Below are 22,646 nucleotides of genomic sequence, written 5' to 3'. Positions count from 1 at the left end.
TCATAACATGAAAATCATGACTTCCGTGTCATGAACGACATGATTTACATGCCACGGTGTTGGTGCTCTTGCGGCCGTTTCGTTAACATGATGTATGCCGAAATTGGTATGGCGTGACAAGAGTGTATGACAAACATACGTGACAGGTCCTATCGTGCAAATCATGACACGCATGTCATGTACAGCATGATTTGCATTACATGGTCTCGGGGCGCTTGCGGCCGTTTAATTAGATGGATATATAGCAAAACTGGTACGGTGAGACATTTCTGTATGGCGAACATAAATGACGGGTGGTAATATGAAAATCATGACATGCATGTCATGTACGTCATGACATACATGCCCCACTCATGGTGCAGTTGCGGCCGTTTCGCTATCTTGACATGTACCGAATTTGGTACTGCATGACGTGACCGTATGAAGAACACAAATAACAGGTGGTAACCTGAAAATCATGACATGCATGTCATGTAAGCATGATATACATGGCACACTCATGGTGCGCTCGCGGCCGTTTCGCTAGATTGATATAAACCAAAATTGGTATTGCGTGACTTGACTGTACGACAAACATAAATGACAGATAATCATTTATGTTCGTCGACATGACAATCATGACAGGCTGTTCATGTACAGCATGATTTACATGCCACGCTCATGGTGTGCTTGTGGCCGTTTCCCGAGCTTAATATACACCAAAACTGTCATTGCGTGACGTGACTGCATGACGAACATACATGACAGGTGGTAACATGGCAATCATGACATGCATTTCATGTACAGCATGATTTACATGCCACGCTCATGGTGCACTCACGGCTGGTTCGCTAGCTTGGTGTACCCCAAATTTGGTATTTCATGACGTGAATGTATAAAAAACATAAATTACAGGTGGTAACATGAAAATCATGACATGCATGCCGTGTAGGTATGATTTACATGACATGCTCATGGTGCGCTCGCGGCTGTTTCGCTAGCTTGGTATACCCCAAAATTGGTATTGCATGGCGTGCCTGTACCACGAACATAAATGACAGGTAGTAACATGCAAATCATTACATGCACGTCATGTAGGGCTTTATTTACATGCCACGCTCATGTCCCACTCCCGGCTGTTTCGCTAGCTTGACATACAGCAATACTGGTATTGCGTGACGCGACTGTATGATGAACACTAATGGCAGGTGGTGACATGACAATCATGACATGCATTTCATGTACAGCATGATTTACACGTTACGCTCATGGTGCGCTCGCGGTCGTTTCCCTAGCTTGATATACACCAAAAGTGGTATTGCGTGACGTGACTCTATGGCGAACATAAATGACAGGTTCTAACACAAAAAAAATCCTAATATGCATGTCATGTACAGCATGATTTACATGACACTGTCTTGGTGCGCTTCCGCGTAAGGCAATTGGTATTGCATGGCATGAGTGCCTGAGGAACATAGATGACATGTCGTGCATAGTATATACCAGAATATACGTTTCATTATATAAAAGTTTGTACAGGCTGTTTCACACTTAGGGGAAAACTCGGAGCACGTTGCAAAGCGCTCCGAGTTTTCTCCTAAGTGTGAAACAGCCTGTACAAACATGCATGCATGACAGCATGCATGACAAACATGACGTGAATGACCATTTTCCTCAAAGAGAAACAAGGCAATGTATGCAACTCTGCGCTGGCTTCCTCGCATTACATCGATTCCCACAGTGCGTGGGATCTGCCGGATTTTTTGTTCTCCCGCTTTCTTCATGCCGCCAATATTGAGCTTTAAAAATTCTATGGCATGAATGATTTTCTAATAAATTATGCTGGAGGAAAGCAAAAGTGAGTATAAAAGATAAAAGAAGAGAATCGCAGCCTAGCAAACTGAATATTGCGATCTGGTTAACTTCTTATTCGCTAGTACCACCTCTCATTAATTTTGCTTTTGTTTTACGCGAAGCGAAAATACTTATCAATCTCTTAGCCAGCAAATTTGTTGATGTCCAAATAGCTTAAATTGGTTTATTTCATGTTTCGGAAGAGTCATCTATGTTACCGCTAAAGCCAGTCCTTCTCCCTGGGGGGCATCACCGTTGAAGTGTCTGTCATTATCGACACATGGAAGGTCTACCGCATAGCCACATCTACCTAACACAACCAAATATGTAATTGCTCTACAATGACACGCAGACTGGCCATTATACGGGAGGGAAGCACTTCCCAGCGCAAGCCGCAACGGTGCACGTGGACGCACCTGCGTTCACCAGACGATGAATAATAATGAAACATCCATGAAAAATGAACAGCAACCGGAGGCACCCTGCTAGGGGTGTGGCTGAGGAGAGTACCTGACTATACCCGACGTAGTCTGAGAAAGTATAAGCATAGCTCCCAGCGCAGAGGGATCAATTTGTGGCCGTGCTGGATAGTCAGACGAGCCCCGCGTTGCGAAACCGGATTGCGGCTAGCTGGCCATGGAACTTTGACCCGACCAGTATGGCGTAGAAGCGTTTTTCAGCTCCCCACCCCGACCCCGTGGCAGCTACTGGAGAGTGCGGCGCCCGAGCTTACCACGGTGTGGTGCCATGTCAGCAATTACGCTTGGCCGAATATGCGACGGCCGGCGCGGCTTTCGTGACCGCGGATACCCCGCGCGGATGGGGTGATGCGCCGCCTCTCCGGATGCTCGGAATGGGTGGGCGCGCACGCTATAGCGGTTTCGTACGTAGCCGCGACGAGACGGATAGGAGCGCCTAATCGATGACCGTTTGCGTGGCCGCGCCTTGGAGGTGTGCGCTCCTCTCTACGAGCACGTCGGCCAAGTGGGTCAGTGAGAGTCTTTGCCGCTGGGCCCGTCCCGTTCGTGGCCGGTGCACGAAAGCCTGCTGCACGCAATGCATCAGGCGATGCTTTCTTTTAACGGGTACTTGGGTGAGTTAATGCCATGGGTTACGTGGAAATGCGTCTGCTTCGGTTTAACTATAATTCAGGGAAGACCGGCGGCGGCAACAAAGCTTTCGACGTGGGCGTCCAGCACCTTGCTCTCTCGTACCGAAACCATATGCTCTTGAGCTGACAGCATGATAAAACGACCAGGAGACTCGGCGCGATGGAGCGCTTTATTCAAACAGGACAGCGCGGTCCGCGCCCAATGTTACTCAGATGCGGTCATGTATGTTTCATATGAGTTAACAGTGATGTGGAATTGGTCATTTCTAGAGCACTTGTGCTGCTCAACCGAATAAGCCACCAGTGTGATTACGCACGAGAGAATGAACGATATGACGAAATAAACTATATTACAGGGCTCATGCAAGACCGGGGTGCTTCATAATCATTACGAATGAACAATAACCGCGGTTTATGTGGTTATGTGGTTGTCTCCCATATTAATTGATTATTCCTTCGGCTGTACATTAGACGTAGGTAAATGATGCCGCTCCCTCGAATGATCACGTAGATCTCGCATACGTACCGGCGATTAGCTTGGTTATCGTTAGTCTCGTTACAGAAGAGCGGCGCATCAAGCTTAAACATACGAACCAGCTGCTTTCATAAGAACCCTTTCACCTCCGACGCCCACAAATCATTTTCAGCGATGCATCGACCCGGTGAGTGCGCATTTAAACGCGACCAACGAAGCACGCGTATGGATAACTAATGAATTGTAAACGATTTCGAACATATTGCTTTAATAATTGACTTCATCCATACCGTCCATTTATTTTCTTTAGGAAGTTTCGCTGTCGTACAGAGAAAATGACAATAAATTACACGTGCTTTTTTTTTTCTTTGCACTGAACTAATGCTCGGGCTAGTCTGTGTTTTCTAAGCATTACATGAACAAATTCAGGCACGGTGAATAACAACTGTCCTTTGATTTACATTCCGAATGCATTCCCAGTTTCACTAAACTCTGCGATCGATTTTCAGTTTGCGAAAGCCACCACTGCCGCCTAATCTATTATCGCTCAAAGGTATCGTGCCGCTTAATGCACGCTGTATGCTAGGGTAAACAACGCAATCTCAGTAAGTCATCGCAATAAGCCACGAAGTTTCATCACTATGCAATATTCGCATAATACTTTGCTAAGTATAGAGTAATGAGAATTGAGTAAGCCGTCGATGTGCACCCATGACAGAACAGCCGTTGATTTAGTTTGCATTAAGCTATACACTAAGCGCATTTCCCTCAATCGCCGCTCCTTGACAACTCAATAAACCTGTTGATACCTTCTTTCTCCCCTGACACGTGTGTAGCAGCGAAGCGTTGAACTCGCACTTGTTCGGACGCGACGTGTGCGTGTTTCCTTTTGCTCTCCAGGTTTTGCCTTCGTTCACGACAGCTGTTCCTGGAATGTTCGTTCCCCATGCAAGGCGGGGTACATAGCGCGTGTTATTTGATTTTATTTCTCGTGATAATGGCGTGAGAAAAAAGTAACAAACAAAAGAAAGAGCAGAATCGAATCTGACGAAACACCTCGTTTCTCGTGCCCACTGCCGGTCACGGAACAAAATTACTGGACAAAAGAAGCCAGCCACAAGTGCCAGGTTGGCCTGCCTGTCGGCGCGCTTTCTTGCTCCCGTACTGCCACCGCTGCTGCCGTCTTTGACGGGGAGAGGAGGAGGAGGGGGTGGGGAGGGAGCCAATTCAACGACGCCTTTCTGTGATTTTGCACTCGCCCCCTTTCACCCTTTCGCGTGTCAGCCGGTCATGGAGCAGGAGCGCGCGCGAACTTCCTGCGCCGTAATGGTCGCTGCCGCAAAAGAAACAGCGCGCAGTGTCGTTGCCTCAGCTCACGGATAATCGGAGGGCGGTTCCAGACCAGCGCCTGGCCACTGCCTCCGGACGAACCGTCGCGAAACGAACCGTGTATACAGTCAGCCCGCACGCGGTGGCAGCGCCGAGTACGCGCTGCCACGACGGTCATTCCATCAACGTCGCCTGACAAGCTCATCCGATTTCGAGTTCACGTGGAAGCCTCTCTCTCTTTCTGTCTGCTTTAAAAATATTTCATTTCTTTAGTTTCTCATAGGCACGTACGTATGCGAGCATACTTAGACGCTGAGAATGAAGCTATAACCGAAAGTTGAGCGGAAGAACTGGTTCTGTCTTATTTCGCTACGTTCTTCTGTCCCCGCCTGGCGAGAGTTGACGTATCCCAGCACGCCGACGCCTTCAGTATCTCGTTATACGCCATAGCTGATGCAAAACATCGTCCCTTCCTGCTCAGTGGCGCCCCATACTACGGGACATTGTTTTGTTGTACAGCGAAGCGGTCTATGGCTAGGAGATTTGTCCGTTCGTTTGTGTGCAAAAACGCCTGGCGCGCATGTGTGCCAGAGAAACTGGGCAGACTCCACTACTCACCGCCGGTCCACTAAGAATGAAAAAGGTGTTAACACACGGGTAGCAAACATCAATTAAGATCATGCACGAAAGGCCAAGCGCATGCGGCAAGCCAGACAAGACGACGCATGTCGTGGCAAAAAGAGGCATGTTTCTCAAATGGAAAACGTCAAAGGAGCGTATATTAAATTCAAAGGGTACTTTCTGGACAGACAGTTTGGATTTAGTTGCAGGGCGTGTTATCGACTTTGGTTCGAAATTCTGTCACCTGTGTGTCATGTGCTAAACAGCTTCGCTGCTCATCCACTTTCACAGAGTGCAATGGCTATTTTTTTTCTTTCCTTTTTTTCTGTAGATATACCACCGCTTTGTTTCAAAAAGGATTTCCGACGCAGAAAGCAAAACTTAGTTCGCTAGCATGTAGGAGACGACGTTCCTTCCTTCGCGCAGACGCTTTTCGGGGCGATGACGCGTCAGAGCGCACTGTGTAAGCAAAAGTACTTCCGTTACGCTTAGAGGAGACCATAAGGTGCATGTGCATCGAGTAACAAAGCGTGTTGCCCAAAGTATACACACCCGCGTCGAGTTTCGTGCAAGCTGCCACTGCTTCCGTGAACGGACGCTGCAAAACGGTACGTGACTTGATAGTCACCTTGCCCAGCGCGGTGACAGTCTCAGATGACCGAAATATGTAGGCAAAGGAATACTTCGACAACCTGAAGTCTACGGCAGTCTCAGGAAGATCCAGCATGGTACCGACGCTGCGCGTCTAGCGATGAATGTCATAACAACCTGCCTATGGTCAGACGTTCGAAGAAGGGCCTGGTCATTTAGTGCTATCTTTGAGAGAAGTTTTAATGTATCCGTGGGAAGCAAGTGGGCGGAACGAATGCGTAAAGTGTACGTAAAGCCCCACGTCTGTCTGACCCGACTCTACGCGACAACATGAGGCATGGACGGATGGACATAGACTTGTACCTTTACCATGTGAATACGTAGACTGGCTATTGTAGTCGAGCGTGCAGTTCATGCGCGCCAGTGCGGCTTTCTTTACGTCTACACCGGAAACGAGGAAAATATTCTGTTGCTGCGCACTCTAGTGAGGCAAGACGGTCTTCACGAACATAGAAAATCGTAAGCGGACACGATCAGGAATTCCAGCCTTCATTACAATTCGCACCTGCGCTTGATGTACGGATGAGCGCTTAATTAGTCAGTTCGTAAGAACCCATTATGTCATTCACTTCTTCCTTTCTTTCAAAGGATGCGCTTCTAATGAAGGGCAGACAGGGTTTTTTTTTTCAACTGATATCTTTTTTTTTTCTTTTCTGTTACTCCGAGTTCTGACTGTGACGTCGATTCGCTAATGAAAGCACCTAACTTTCACTGCGTACATGTATAGTGTAATAACAACGCATGCCTACTTCCTCGGCGCCATTAATTGATGATTGTCAGACCCCGCTTTGTCGGCCTTTTCATTCCTTCGCACATCTCCGTCAGTACAAAGACAGGAAGCCGCGACATGGGTATGGTGGGAAACCCTACAAGCTCGGGTAATCCGGAGAGTTTCCCAACAACGTTGCGCCGCAAAGCGAGAGAAAGAAAGAGAAAGGAAACGAATGCGGTAGATGAATAAGTGTGTCCAATGGTTCATCCGATTCGCTCCGATGGTTCACCGCGGGCGATGTGCATGCGCGCTGGTCGCGCCGCCGCATGGAAAACTCCCCGCAAGCGCCATGACCGTGCCGCGGGACAGCCGTTCTGCCGACTGCGCCGATATAGGTACCCTGCTTGTACGAAAGAGCGCGCAGGCATTGCGGAGAGTTCGCTCGAGGTCCACGGTTATGTCTAAGGCCAGCTTTGTCCACGACAGCTGTCTGACTGATTACTAAATGTATGTTTGCCGGTAAAGTTTGCTCTCAGCACAGGCGTGCTCAGGATTCTCCTTTAGGGGGGGTGGGGGGGGGGGGGGCAAGGTAAATTTACTTCAGGCCAAGGTTCCTCGCAGCGCCCCCCCCCCTGTTAGTCGAGTCAGAAATAAAATAAGATTCGCAATGAATGCAAAAATGAAAATGAAGCGATGACGTGCTTTTCACAACGGCCTGCTATTGATACCTGCTTTCCGAGGGTAAAGGACTTGGCGCCCCCCTTTGATTATTAGGGGGAGGCGGCCGAGCCCCCTGCCCCCTGGTGCGCACGCCTATGGCAGTCACTGCTACCTTGGAGTTCTCAATAATATTTGCACCGGAAAGCCTGACTGTCTTATCCGAATCCGAATACGCAAGCGATATCCTAACTCGCTCATAACGCGGGTTTTCCTAACTTGTTTAGTGGAAGTTGGAGGATGGGGGGAGACTTCTGCGATTAATCATTTGTATAAACGCAGCGTATTAATCTAGCTCATTTCGAACAATCAGTGCTTGGATGCAGGGGCGTAGGCAGAATTTTTTTTTTTTGGGGGGGGGGGGTAGTTCAACTGTACTTCATGTATGTTCGTGCGTGCGTTTGTGTGTGTGTGTGTGTGTGTGTGTGTGTGTGTGCGTGCGTGTGTGTGTGTGTGTGTGTGTGTGTGTGTGTGTGTGTGTGTGTGTGTGTGTGTGTGTGTGTGTGTGTGTGTGTGTGTGTGTGTACTCATGTAAAATTGGAAATATTGGGCAGTGGCTGGATGGCATGCTTTCCCTTCCTACTTCTTTTTTACTTTCTCGCTTAATTCGCATGCCCACTGTACATACATCACGCCAAATCCAAATACAGACTACCATCTAATTTCCTGGCCAGTAAAATGCTGTGCTCCTGAGCTTCAATAATAAAAAAAAAAAACAGAGAGAGATAGGCCCTATCACCTTTCTATAAATTGAATGGCGAGTGCACGATAAGAAACAGTTGCGAGGTGAACTTATCTACGTTATAAATATCCCTCGCGTCAACCAATACGAATACTACTCGCGACAAAGAATCTGGCGCTGCGTGTCTGCGGCGGACGTCGCGAAATGATACACTTCGACCTCAGCCAAATGGACGAGAAACGATCCAACTGTTTTGAAACGAGGCCGAGTCAACACCCGAAACGACTCATTTGCTTCGCGCCTCCTCTCAGCGCGGAATGATGAGTCGCGCGTTCGGCAGTGTGTGACGCAAATGTTTCTCAGTAAGGGAACAGGGAAGCCGGCCGGGAGGTTGACCCGCCGATTGCAGCGCTCGCAGTTCAAGGATGTTTGCAAACAGAAAGACACTCCCCGCAACATCCACGCGCGCAGAAAGAAACACAACGCTCGTCGCCTCCCGCAAGATCTATTCCTGGCCGAGTGCCAACTGAACCTGGTAAGTGCGGTCCGAAAATTGCAGCTCACGACAGGTAGCCAGCGGAGGAGTGCATCTATACAGAGACGCGTATTTGAGATGCAGGTATGCAGTTACCGGCTACGCCGATCGACGATTGTGTACATTCGGCTCTGTAATGGTAGCGCGTCTTCGCAATGACTGGGTGTAGCAGTCGGGCTAACGATGTGGCCGTCAACCCACAAAGCACGGGACATCCGGGCAGATTCGGCTAAGATCCCCCCTCCCCCTCCCCCCGCCCTCCTTCGGGGTCACAAACAAAGAGTGCGTAACTAGTTCCTATTATGGGCGCACTTCGGGACGCGACGACGGCGTCATCTTCCGCTGGGCGTATACTTCGATGCGAAGGCACGCATGCTATCCACCCGCGTGACGTATTGAAAGACGCTTGGCTAATCAGGTAGTCGTAACCACGCATTTGAGGCCATCTGGTGCATCCTCCGTTGCGTCGAGCCTTCCCAGGTGAAGTGCCGCACTCAAGGCCCGATAAACGCACTATTTCCATTTTGTTGTTAGTGCTCATGTTATGGAAGTCTTAGAGTGGCTACCAGGAGCCGGCCGCCATATATTAGAGCATCATCGATGTTGAACTGCTACGTGCACTTACTGTTGCTGACTAAAACTTGGAAAATTATTATTATTATTATTATTATTATTATTATTATTATTATTATTATTATTATATTATTATTATTATTATTATTATTATTATTATTATTATTATTGCAAGAAATAAATAATAAATTAGCACGAGTAACTTCTCAATCACTTCACAGCAACCAATTTAAAACAGAACAAAAGCGAAAAAGAAAAAAGAAAGAGAGAAAACTAATTGCAACTTTGTGAAACATCCCTAAACCTTTATGTAGGTAATAAAGCAATCGTTGTATCGCGAGTAGTGGCTTACATTTCTGATTAGCGATTACTGAATGGTAGAATGTGTTACAAAACACTTGCTCGGGGGAATAGAATGTAGCACATCAGCTGATAATTTGATCTCTCTCTCTCTCAGAGAAACCGTGTTTCTCCCTCTCATGTTGCAAAAACCGTGACTGGCGCTCAGCCAACCGCCCTTGAATTCTTATCCTTCCCCTTTTCACTCTTTCTCCCCCGTATACTGCTGTGAATATATTTCCCCTATGGCCACAGGGCCCGTATTCACACATTTCTTATGTACGTGCTACTTGCCACTGTGTTGTTAAAAGTGGCAACAATCTCCTCGTCACGCTAATCACTACTGGAGTGGCGGGCGCCGACCTCGGGACAATGAGGATATGTGCTTGTAAGCCCAGTAGTTCTCATTGATAACTCTTGAAGAGGGGTGTGATGAATCTGCCACGAAAATTGATGAAAATAAAAGAATATGTATACCAATATCGCAAACGAAAAAATGAGCCTTTAAGTTACACTTACGCACAATGCGATATTGAAATAAAACGTACTATTCTGTTAGTACCTCCATGCAACAATTACAAACAATCTAATCTTGTCAGGGTATGCGAGTAGGCGTGTTGGTGAAGATTCATTACGCATAAATCAGCGCATAGAAATAACGCGTAAAAGAAGACGAGATGGGACGAAATGCTGCACTTCATCCATTCTCGTCTTCTTTCTTGAGTTTTTAGTGTGCTGATCTTTTCGCAGTAAACAATAAATTAGACTAAGAACATACAAAAACGTTACTCAATCCATTCGGAAAAAATTTGGTCAGCTAAAACGAAATTTAAAAGACCTTACGCCAGATGTCAAAAAAAAAAAAAGAAAAGAGCCACGCGGTCCCTTAGGCATTTCCCTTAGACGACTCGAAGGCGAAATCCATCTCCTTTTTCTCCTTGTTTTTGTTCTAAGTCGATTGTATTAATCCTTGATGAAATTTTTGAAGACTTGAAGTTTTTTTTTTCTTTAGCAGTGAAAGCTTTGCTGGGATCCCAGACGGTAATTTAAATACTCTGGTCAGACATGAGCAAGAAGCAACCCACCTGAACGTAATGTTTTTATATAAGCACATCTGCCGCGAACTAGTTCACTAGAATAGTGTGTTTGGTAAGCGTAATTCTGTAGACGCATTTCAAGAAAGACTAGAAACGCTGTTTGTATAAGTGTATGTTGTTTACTGCGCCTTAGACAAGACTGAAAAGGCTAATGCTGTTGTAACTAAATAAAAATAAATAGGAAGTTCCTGGATAGTTTCCCAGGTTTCCGCAGCGCAGCGAGGCCGTTTCGATGCACACGGCAAACACACGGTCCCTTTATAAAGACTTTTTTGTTTGTCTTTGTTTCGCAAACAGAACAATTAGTTAACAGCAAAACAAATACCGACATTGTAGCGGAAATGAATTTACGGGATCGCTATGGACGATGGCATCGTTTTTTTCAATAGCGTATTAGTAGCGATTTGAAAGACAAGGTGCGTGAGCTCCGCAGTACGTAAATGCATCATTGTCCAAGTATGCAGAGGTCTACGACGGAGAAAGTTTGCATCTCAGGTTCCAGGTGCACATTGGGGGAAAAAGAAAAACCGATGAAGTTTTTTTTTTTTTTACCTGGCAGGCGTCCTTGCCACCCTGAGGGAGGCCGGCGCAGATGAACTCGGATGTGATGCCTCTGCGGAATGGGTTGCCCCGTAGCTTGGAGTAGGACTCATTGCACTGCTTCACTGGAACCACGGGCAGGCCGTTTACCTCCTGCAGGATGTCGCTGCGTGGACCACCTGCGAGTGAGGGCCCGGGGCCGCTGCTCTCAGTATACCTCGCACACCATTTTCACGCGATGACGCACCACAGAGGAGGTCTGCGGACGCATGAGTGTATACCCTGGTAACGTTAATGAACTTTGACGTAAAGACAAGGCTGAGCGTCTAAAGAGCTTGCTGTATACCAGAAATCGTATAAAAATCACTCTTTAATGTCAGTGACTCTATCGATGGTGATTTGCAAATGAGTGGCGAGTACGATGCAAATAACATATGCTGTTTCGCCTCCCCCGGCCCCTTTTCTCTGTCGCATTCTAACTTCATTATGCCAACGAAATTTTGTGCGCCTGTGTTCACCAAAGTTTATGAGCCTATAGTCGGGCGCACAGAGAGAGGGACGAAACTTTATTTTGTGTACTTGCTGGAGTCGAGGCTAATTCCTGTCGCAAGTCGTGCACTATATGTGCATCGTGTATTACATAAACCGTATACAAGTTGTTATGGTCGTTGTCATATTGAAGCATGCATTGCAGTTTTTTATATAATTTTTTGGGTTGTATTAAGTGCTTGAATAAAAACAGCTTTGATTTTACAAGTGAAAACTCAAGGCCTGGTCCACCTGCCTCCCCGTTCCCCCCCCCCCCCCCCACACACACACACACACTTGGCGCTACAGAAAAGGGAGAGATGATCAAATGGCAAAGCGAGTTGGTTGCATCGAAGTTAGGCTTGCAATAAGCATCTACATAAACACGTACAGTCACCATCTACTGGGCGCGTGTATATCGCGAGAGTACCAAAGACATCGAACGACCGCTGCATTTCAGGTAGTTTCCCTTGCTCCGCCATCGGCACGCGACCTTTCCGCACCACTGTTGCTTACTTTAGAAGCATGTTGTGGCCAGATGATTCCCGTGATAGCGGAATGAAACGAAATAACAAAGATAAACGAACGGGGAAAGTCCGCCGGGTATATTTATTATACTTTTCTGCACGCGTGTCGCTTTTAAACACGTGGTGCTGCAATCTGCCAGAGGCCTCGGTAAACCACTGCCAGTACGAAAAAAAACAAGAAAAAATAAGACACACTCAGTTTTGACGAAACGTTTAAGAGTGTTTAAGATTCCGCAGTCATACGCATTTGCTTGCTCAATAGCAGCATTAGCATTTCATATACCACGGGGTTGAAGCACGCTAAATCGAAATTGTCCGTAATAAAGGGAAATATATAAGTCGAGCTTCTTTAACACTATCACATAACGAAACAGCGTCTCCTGAACCACACGTAGCAGACGACTCGTCGACGTGATAGCCGACAAGTTCGCTGACGTAACCTGTTGCTCGTCGTTACGTCAGAATACTATAGTTCGCTTTTATAAACACTTGTTCCAAGTTACTTCTGTTATAGTCGTGACTGTACAGTCAAGGTAGCAGCATATAGTGTAGTATGACTGCATATATACGGGCTACGATTATGCTCGGAAATTCGGCGTTTTCTCCATAAGCGTTTGGCTCCGGCTGTATCATCTCGACAGTGTGTGTGCCTTTCACTTATGCGTCACCGATGTTTCGTAAGACAGTGACGCATTCATGTTCCACTACTTAGCCTCTAAACCTTCGCCCCTTTTTTTGTCTCTCTACAATGAGATCATGTCCAACGCAACGCCCCATCTGATTGCTTAAGAAGGTCACGCGGTGGCTTGTTTCGGTACGTGTCAGGAGCGAGGCCTCGCGCACCAGCGTTCTGGAATGACACTCTTAACCTTTGCAACACGCTTTTCTTCAACATTACGTCACAGCTTAGCTTGTCGATACACTTGAAATGTCGAATGGACGGCGCTCACCGAACATGGTGTCTCCCCATCCGAGGACGGTGGCCTCCTTGCCGACCAAGTCAGAGCGGGAGAGGTCCGGGCCGGGCAGGCAGACGGGCTTGATGAGCGCCAGCGGGACGGACTCGGTGAGACGCAGCAGCGCGATGTCGTTGTAGTACTCTCGGCGCACGTAGTCTTCGTGCTGCACGAACCTCTCCACGTTGTACACGCGACCTTCGTCCACGCGAATCTGTCCCAGGCGAACGCCGTACTTCTGCGAGGGCCTATATCAGAGGAAAAGAAGTACACGTATATTTAATTTTGCGAAGCGTGCACACTCATGCAAAAAAAAAATAAAGAATAAATCCACCACGAGAGGTAACCGATGTATCATATATATCAGCGCTACCTTCCATATATGCGTCATTCAATATGCAGGGATGCTATAACGTATTCGTGGCTGGCACCCAATGACATGCACCAAACAGCACTTAAACGTACAGGTGACTCTCTGAAAATTCGAGAAACATTCTGTGAACAGAGGTGTATATTGATGACAGCAAAGAAGAAAGTGGTGAACTGTTTCAGGTTCGTTATATAGTAACTTACTGTACGCCGTTGTCGCTTGTAGCTGCCTCCTTTTAATTATTTTTTTCGGCAATGATGAGCTTTTGGTGTTCAAGTGAACATGCCAAAATTACTCAGCTTTGAAGTATGACTCTTTAATTAAGGTCAGTGGAGTTGTGAAAATGAACTCAGTGAAAATGATTAAAGGTATAAACTCAACTTCATATACAACAGCCGTTGGTATTCGACCAAGCGCCGTAAAATCGCGGTATAAATATCAGGAGCCAAACTCACAAACTTTTAGTTCCGTAAGTGTTTTTTGTCATTCGTCGGCCGGCTTCGCTAATGACATGTTCAGCATTACGATTGGTTGAAATTTGCTCGTACGCTAGACCTTCAAGTAAGAAAAAATTTCAGCCAATCCTGATGCCGGACATAGTATTAGCAAACGCGGTCGGCCAATGGCAAAGATCTCGAACGAGTACCTTTGTGAATTCCGCCCCTGAATACGGATAGTCGGGATGAATTTACAGAGTTGCTTGTTTCTAAGTGCTCTCTGCATCGGACAGTCGCATATCCTAATAGTATGTCCAGCAACAGACGTGAACAGAATTTTATTTTCCGAGTGACTTCAGTGTAAGCAAAACGCTCTTTTACTTGGACTGTTCGTAAGAACAAATTTGAGCCTATTCTGATGCCATGGCCACCTTATCAGCAAAGGCAGATGATTAATTAATGGTAACTGAAGGGTTTTTAATGAAGGTTCTAACGTACTAGCATTTTGTACATGCACTAATTTGTATCATCTTAAGTGAGGACGGAAAGTATTGACAGGCGGGTCAATTAACATGGAAGGTACGTTCAAGCTCATAAAGACACACATGGTATGACATAATATAGAAGAATGATACGCCTGTATGTGCCAAGAAATTGATTTGGCGCACATACATGCCATAAAGATAGCTTCCGCAAAAGCGTTCGTGGTGCATTTTATCCGATCAACTGTTACTCACCTGTACTTTTCGAAGCAGTGCGCCGCTGATAAAACGTATCGATCGTTGATCAGAAATCCACCACAGAGAAACTTGAGCTCGCTGCCCATTAGTATGGCCGCCTGGACGAAACAACAAGACGTACAAGGAGCATTACTGAGAACCGCTTCACAAATATTGAGCATGCGTAACATCGTTGAAATGAGTGATCGGGGTATTTGTGCGGCTCAGAGTTATCAGCCAATGCGTTGGTATCAACATTTCTGTATATGAAGTCCTTAAAGGCAAAGAAGAGCTTCCGGTAAAGACGTATAGTATAAACACAAGTACTTCGTCGAAGCGCATCTCCGGCACACGGCGTTCTGCAAACGCACTCCGTAGTGCACTGTTATCGCACTGTAGGGCCGTATGTCGCAATCAAGTGAAGCCACAGCGCTACGCTGCTGTCGGCTGGTGTGTGTCGTGTCATAATCTATATAGCACCGAGCTTAAGGAACCCACCATCCAGGGCCAGGTGTTGTAATCCGCCTGGCCTCCCACGACGAGGCTGACCGCCGGGGCGATGGCTTTGATGAGGTCCGGGTCCGGCACGCGGGCGTCCACTTTTCCCGTCCGCTTGGTGCGCCGCGGACGGTGCGTAGTGCCCGGCGGCCTCGCTCTGACAACACCCACCTGCAGTGTCATAGATACCGTTCATGCCAGTTAGCGAAGACGGCCAGAATATGTGGAGCAGGCGCTCGCAATCTTTTGCGTATCTGTCGAGATTTTATAAAAGCAGCAAGTCCGAATATACTACATATACGCTGCCTAGGGGGACTTCGTCCTTGACGCGTATCCTGCTTTGAAACCACAAGGCGCCAAGGTATCGTGTAACTATAGGAGCGCACCAGTCGACGGATGACAAGAAGAAGAGAGCAGCAAGAGAGGATGCAAAGGAGACAAGCGTCTCCTTTACGTCCTCCACCTGCTGGTGCTCTGTCGATTACAATAGCATGGCATGGGAACCAACTATGCCAGTTTAGACAAAGCCTTGCAAGGTGTAGATAAAGCTCACTAATTCTTGTCTGAACAACCTTTTGAAGAAGCATTATGTTCAAAGGATCGTTAAAAGGACAAGAAATCGGGAAATGTGTTGCCTTACTGTACATTTGACCCGTGGAAGTATTTTCAGAGGGACTCCGCCATATCAGCGCCCATCAAAAGCACCCGCGCTATGCGTCATGTAAGCGTTTCCTTGCCTTCTTCTTAGGCGCCCAGCCGTAGCGCCGTTTCTTGTCCTCCTTAGAGAAGCCCTCCTTGGAGAAGCCTTTCTTGAGGAGAACATCGTTGCCGTATTTGTCGTCGCGCGACCCTTTGCCCCAGTCGCGGATGGAGCGGGCCTGCCTCTTGGCGAACGTGTTGTAACTGTACCAGTCGTTGGGCGCGCGCTCCCCGCCGTTAGCGTAGCCCTGGTGGTTCTGCGGCGGCGGCTCCCAATACTGGTGGTGGTTGCCGCCACCGTTGGAGACGTAGTTCCGGTCGCCGGAGGAGCCTCGGAACTCCGTGTACTCGTACTGGTTGTGACTGCTCACCACCTGGTTGCTCTGGTAGACGCTGTAGTGCACGTGATCACCACCGGACGGTGCGGGCGGGGGTGCAGGCGCCGGGTTCCGCGCCGCCGGAACCACCGGGACCACACCAGCCGACGCAGCCGCAACCGGAACCACAGGAGCCACTGGAACCACCGGAACCGCCGGAGCAGCTGCCGCTGCCGCGGGGACCTGCCGCTGCGGCGGTGACGCCCGCGCCGAGTACGGTGGCGTCGTGGTCAGGTAGGCGGACGTACTCCGCTGGTTCACGTTGTACCCGAAGTTTGCGCTGGGCCGCAGCGTGGGCTGTGTGTGGCCCCGGACTGGTGGTGCCACTGATCCCTGCCGGCTCGCATTCGCGTCCGCCTGCGCATGCACAAACCTTTGGCCCCGGTGTGTACGCCTGTCCTGCCTCCAGCGTTCACATAGCGACTCACTTATATCTCCCTTGAACGCTCCCGTCCGCAGGCGTGATTTCACAGCACGAGCATGAGCTCCTGCTTTTACGAGCCAGCGGACGATGCTTAATCTCCCATCCCGTATGGAACTCTTCCTTGAGTTCATCGTAGCAAAGCCGCCATTATGTACTACTTCTTCAGTGCAAAGAACTTCCCATGAAGCTCTTTCATGAGAGAAAATAAAGGTCCTGCGCCATCGCGCAACTTCGACTCGATTTTAACAAAGAAGGAAAAGATATTTGATAAATAAAGGAAACCCGAAAAGAGTGTCTGCCTTACCCTTCTTTCTCGCGGCTCGTTCTCGAAACTATCGGTTAATATTACTGACTACTTTGATGTGAGCGTGGAGGACAGTACAAAAGTTAAGGCAGTGCCGGCGCTGTTTGTTTCCGACGCTTTTACGCTGATTATCATGTGATATGGTCATGTGAGATGGTCTACGACCATCTTTAACTAGCACTGATACAGTTATTCGCACTTCGTTACTACAATAGCAATAGATGTGAACTGCAAGTACAATTTCTTTTTCTGTGTCCCTGACTTCTTGCGACTTTTTCTCAAGTTTAACGGTATCCATAGTTCCATAATTTCGGATTACTCGGTTGTAATCAGACTGAAAACTACCACTTATAAGAAGTGTGAAATCACCATGCCTTTTTGGACATGGCGCGTGTACCACACAGCAGATACCAAGGACAAATTGGTTTTGTTTAGTCCTGCGCGCGCGGAGTGTCTGCCAAACCTTTCCTTTTTTTTCTTTTTTGTAGCAGTGATTCCAAGAGTTGCGCCTTGCATAATTTGCACTGCATATTGTGTTTTTCAGTGGCACAAACACTCAAGTGTAATATCACGCATCAGGTAAGTATAAAAAATACTCCACATATACGTATAATTTCATTGTTAGAGCCTAATATTTGCAAGATACGGTAATGGGAGTGCGCTACCGCCCGGTGGCTATGTTACGCACAGCACAGCACCAACTAAATCTGCATGAATTACGTATTGAAAGTAAGCTCTCGCAATCCGCGTGTCTGGTTTCGATACGTTGGTTACGACCCATTCTTAGAGATTGAATTCATTATAAAATGTTATAAATGAGTTGTCTCTAACCTTTGTATGAAACGTCGCCGTCGAGTATACGTAGCTCTTCTTGACGGTCGACGGAAACCGCGTCGAACTCGAACTCGTAGACCGCGAGGTACTCCCACGACTGGTGGACGTCTTGAGCGTGGACGTTTTCGGTATCTTCGTCGTGGCTGAAGCGTTGACTTGTGGAACAACCAGGATTCCGCATTCTGCGATGCGTAAAACGTGTATATTTCTCTTTGCAGAAGTGTCTCAAAACAGGCTATTGCATACGTAGCCGTGAGAACAAACGTTGCGGAAAATAAATGCACGTATAGCGATTGTGTGCTGTTCTTGTCTCCCTTCGTCCACGTTTTTCGCGCAGTTTTCTTGATAATGGAATACCAACTCGACCAACAGTCCATTCTTCTAACGTATAGCGAAAAGAATCAACGTGTATTCAGATGCAGTTCGAATCGTGATCGAATAAAAAGAAGTTTGGATCGTTTGTGTATTTGTAGCTGGTGTCTGTGCTGTAGTGCATGAGTGAAATCTACCAGTAGATACGCGTTACTGCAAATTTTATTTTATGCTGCGAAAATCAGCTTTCATAGCTGCAGCTTATGGATGGACACATACTTTCCCTGTGTCCGCACATGCACGTTTGTTCTCAGAAGGTAATGCGCAGCGACAGTCAGTTTACGCAATTTCCGAAAGCCATAGAGCAGTTTGCTCACAACACCCAACTTCACTGCTAAATTGAAGTAAAACCTCAATCTTGATGTCACTGCAAAATGAACGAACAATATATCATTGCAAAGAAAAAAAAATGACCTAAATTTTATGGGGTGAGCGCCGTATACATACATGAAACGCAGCAAATATAATTAAGTGCTGCTTCAGCCGCGTTCAATTTCCTTGCCGTGATGTGAATAGGCCGCAAAAGTATAATGATGCTTTACATGAAAAAGGCAGGCGTTCGAAACATAAGAGCAGTGCGAAAAAAACACGGTTGATCTCTCCGTCATAGGAATCGGAATAACACGAAAGTAAAGCGTGCCCTTACAGAAGTAACTGAATGCTTACTGTACATTGATATAAGAGAGTTTGCACAATGTATATTGATGTCTGGCAGCTAATGGCGCCGTTTAACGTGTATGCACCCACTTTGATGATTGGTGGTACATATGCATCCCGACGGCTAACGTCCATGTTAAATGATTAAACAAACCCTTGTGGTAGCTGTAGTAGTTAACGGTGAAAGCGTAATCAGTGAACGAGGTGTGATAGCCAGAAGAGCGTCGTATATTGGACGCAGAGCTTGTTCGCCATCCCGCGGCATGTTAAATTGTGATTGAACACCCACGGCTGCACTAGAGGGAAACGCAAAGCGCGTCGTGTCGCCCCGGTAGCCTGGCCGCGATTTTTCTCGGGGCGAGCGCGACAACGGGGAACGCGGGGTTACAGCCAGGTGAGGCAGGCGCGCGTCGCAGAGCTATTTTTGGTTTGTATTAGCGTGATGCTAAGCGAGGGCGACGCTTTTACGACGCTTGGGGAAAGGTCGCCACCTCGTGGTGTGTTAAGCTATTGACAAAATTTAACTTCTATTGAAAACGCGCCGAATGGGACGGACGCGTAACGCGTTGCAGGTGCTAGTCGCGGAGGCCACGGCAATGACGAATTACTTTACCTTACCACTCCCAGAGGTCAACACAACCCAGCCGACCGGGAGAGGAGAGTGGTAGATATAAAAGGCGCGTTCCTAAAGCCTCCAGAGTCTGACCGTGGCGCAGTGGATAGCGTGCCCGGCATCTGTTGTTGCGGACCGAGTGGTCGTGGGTTCGATGCCCGTTCACGGTACCTTTTTTTCTTTGCCATCTGATTGTGTATATTTTTTCGACGTCATTTCCGTGACGGAAATACGTCACTGAAGTCTTGGTGGACCCCGCCATAAAACACTTTCGTGTTAAAAGGCAACGAAAACGGCGGTCCTGAATACGCCTGTTATTTCCAACCAAGAATCCCTTACGAATGTTCTAAGCTTTCCGTCATTCTATAGCCGTTCTCCTTCATCGTACAGCACCGGCTGCGTAAGCAGCATGGCTGTCAACAAAGGAGGCGTATATACAGCAATGAATAATAGCAGGCGCATATATACAATAAGATCTTAAGACCTTAACCTCGTATTACGGAACACTCATGCATCAGAAGACAAATTCACAAAGCTATTTGTTCGAAAAAGTCGCTGCCATTGGCCGGTTACCCGCAAGATTGACCAGCATAAGACGGTCTTGCTAAAAAAAAAAAATATATATATATATATATATATATATATATATATATATATATATATATATATATATATATATATATATATATATATCATAAAAGCGCATCACGAGAAACCGGGGTATTCCTCGTCCTTCGCTGAGGGGGCACGGATTCGCGAGATATCGCGTGCCACGGTTTTTTTCCGTTTCCCCCGCTCTCGTGTTTTGTCTTTCGGCCCGAGCAAATGGAACAGCCGCTGCGCTGGTGGTGACCGCGCGACCTTGGAGCCCTTGGTGAATACACAGTGCTCTCGCCTCTGGTCATTTTCGCCGTCCCCCGCGCCTATATGCATACACGAACGCGTTTCCTTCTCCCCGCAAGTTCCCTGCAGGAAGCAACAATAAGCTACTTGACCATTGGATCCACGCGCACCGACAGCCTTTTTACTTACGCGGGCCGGCAGCGCTTCCGATCGGTGGCGGTGACGGCGGTCGAGCGTGGCGACGAAATGTGCAGCGCGCGAGGAAGCGGATGCCGTAATCGCACCCACCCGCTGACGTCGGCAATAAACTGTATCCGAGCGCTGCTCAACACGGCGACTCGTGTAAAGACGACCGACCGGTACGATAATGCTGCCTCGCCCTCGTCGCAACTGAAGATGGTCGACAACACCCCATATTTGGTGCAATTAGCGCGACACGCAGAAGTGATGCGGCATTAAACAAACATTTTGATCTAAACTGGAATTTTACAGCCAATTTTGACTAAAGACGCATTGGAAACGAACGCTTACGAGACGAAAACGTTTTGCGAATGCAAACCCCGATCGCTATATCGGCCTATGTTTTCGCGACCTCTATGATCGCTTAATGCAATAATAATAATTTGCGGTGTTTTACGTGCCAAAACCACGATATCATTATGAGACACGCTGTAAGGGGGGGGGGGGGGCTCCCGAAATTTAGACCATCCGGTGTTCTTTAACGTGCGCTGACATTGCACCGTTACATGGGCCTTCAGCATTTCGCCTCCATCTAAATGCGAGCGCCACGGATCGAACACGCGACCTTTAGGTCAGCAGCCGAGCACCTTAACCACTATACCACCGCGCCGGCGAACGCTGAATGCACTTTCACAGCAGCTGTTATGCAAGTGCAAGAGTATGGGCTCCTTGGCTCGTTATGTATACTGTGTATGGCGAATAGAGAATCGTAAGATTGTTTAATTTGGCCTTCCTTCGCACAAACATTTACAATTAATGGGACGAGGTGGAAGGACAATCCTTTTGTGTATCACCTTCTAATGGTCATCTAGTCTTGCACGCTCACTCGAAGCAGGCCAGGGGCCAATTTAACGAAGCTCCTTCCTTGTTAGTGAACTTTGCCACTGGTTAACGGTCCTCATTAATATCAATTTCGGGCCAAGTATCAGGATCGGCTGGAATTCGAATACGGAAAAGAAGGGCACACAAATTTTAGTCCGCACATGCGCTTCGTCATTAGCTGACCTGACTGCATTCGCTTTAATAATACGCCCAGTACCGATATTAGCGACAATTTTCTCTTAGAAATAGTTCTAGGGCGTGTTTTTTCACATTGGGCTCAAGTACCAACACGCAATGGCTGTAGCGCTTATCGACGGACGCTGTAAATTCTTGCCGTCGGGTAATTGTTATTTTAAGCGTGCACCGTCAACACGCGGAGCCTGTACGTACCGTGAATTGGTATGATAATAGCCCGATCGCTTCATATGGGCGCAACGTGAGCAAGCAGAATTCCCCCTTACGCACGACGGTTGTTTACACCAGAAGAAGGCCAAATAGTAAGCATGGGGACGGCCAAGGTCTTTTTTTCATCATATTTTCCGTACACATATCTCGATTATCGATGAAGCATGGAACAAATGAAACTATATATAACGCGCTTTTACGTCCCGAGATAACACGCCGCGGCTATGAAGATGACCACACTTTTGTGTTCCGGAATCGCATGCAGTGACATAGAAGTCAATGTTACTTAGAAAAGTGCGGGTGTAGGCCAGTTGGTGATTCATGATTAGGAAAAGTGACCGCAAAAGCACACGGGAGAGAGAAAGGGACAACACGATGCGGTACTGAAAAGAAGTCAGTCAGTACCGATTCGTGTTGTCTCTGTCTCTGTCACGCGTGTTTTTGCGGTTACTTTTGCTAATCATACCTCAATGCTTTTCACGGCTTGCTAACACGTATGCACTACGTACACATAGAAGAGGACGCTTTCGCATCTCGCACTAAACACAATAGCGGATGCCCAAACCTAGGAGAAGTTTAGTCCAGATCGGTAAGAAACATCTCATCTGATAAACGCTGCGACTAGAAACTAAAGCGTGGAACGGGACTGCCTCGCTGACTACTTCTCAGATCGGAGCTTCGCGAAAGCACTTAACACAGGAAGTGACCTGTAGTTAGCAATGAACGCACGGAACGCTTCAATTCAGTTGCAAGAAATTGCATCATGCGTCGCGCACGAAAGTCCCAGGAAGCGTGCATTTCAGCGG

At 47.5% G+C, this 22,646-nt stretch overlaps 1 protein-coding gene across 1 annotated transcript in view; it reads right to left on the bottom strand.

Annotated features, from left to right (window-relative positions):
- LOC119395270 (uncharacterized) overlaps positions 1-22,646 on the bottom strand; it is a 37,827-nt gene that overhangs the window by 1,673 nt on the left and 13,508 nt on the right. Inside the window, exons 3-8 of the mRNA XM_037662487.2 lie at positions 17,886-18,070; positions 15,988-16,683; positions 15,251-15,421; positions 14,771-14,871; positions 13,221-13,474; positions 11,228-11,394 (exon numbers count right to left, since the gene is read on the bottom strand). Coding sequence (XP_037518415.1) covers positions 11,228-11,394; positions 13,221-13,474; positions 14,771-14,871; positions 15,251-15,421; positions 15,988-16,683; positions 17,886-18,070 — 1,574 coding nt within the window. The remainder of the gene's footprint in view (positions 1-11,227; positions 11,395-13,220; positions 13,475-14,770; positions 14,872-15,250; positions 15,422-15,987; positions 16,684-17,885; positions 18,071-22,646) is intronic.

The sequence above is a fragment of the Rhipicephalus sanguineus genome, chromosome 1, assembly GCF_013339695.2.
Source record: "Rhipicephalus sanguineus isolate Rsan-2018 chromosome 1, BIME_Rsan_1.4, whole genome shotgun sequence".
Classification (NCBI taxonomy): Eukaryota; Metazoa; Arthropoda; class Arachnida; order Ixodida; family Ixodidae; genus Rhipicephalus; species Rhipicephalus sanguineus.
Note: the sequence above shows the minus strand (reverse complement) of the source record. Positions and strands in the feature narration are given on the sequence as shown.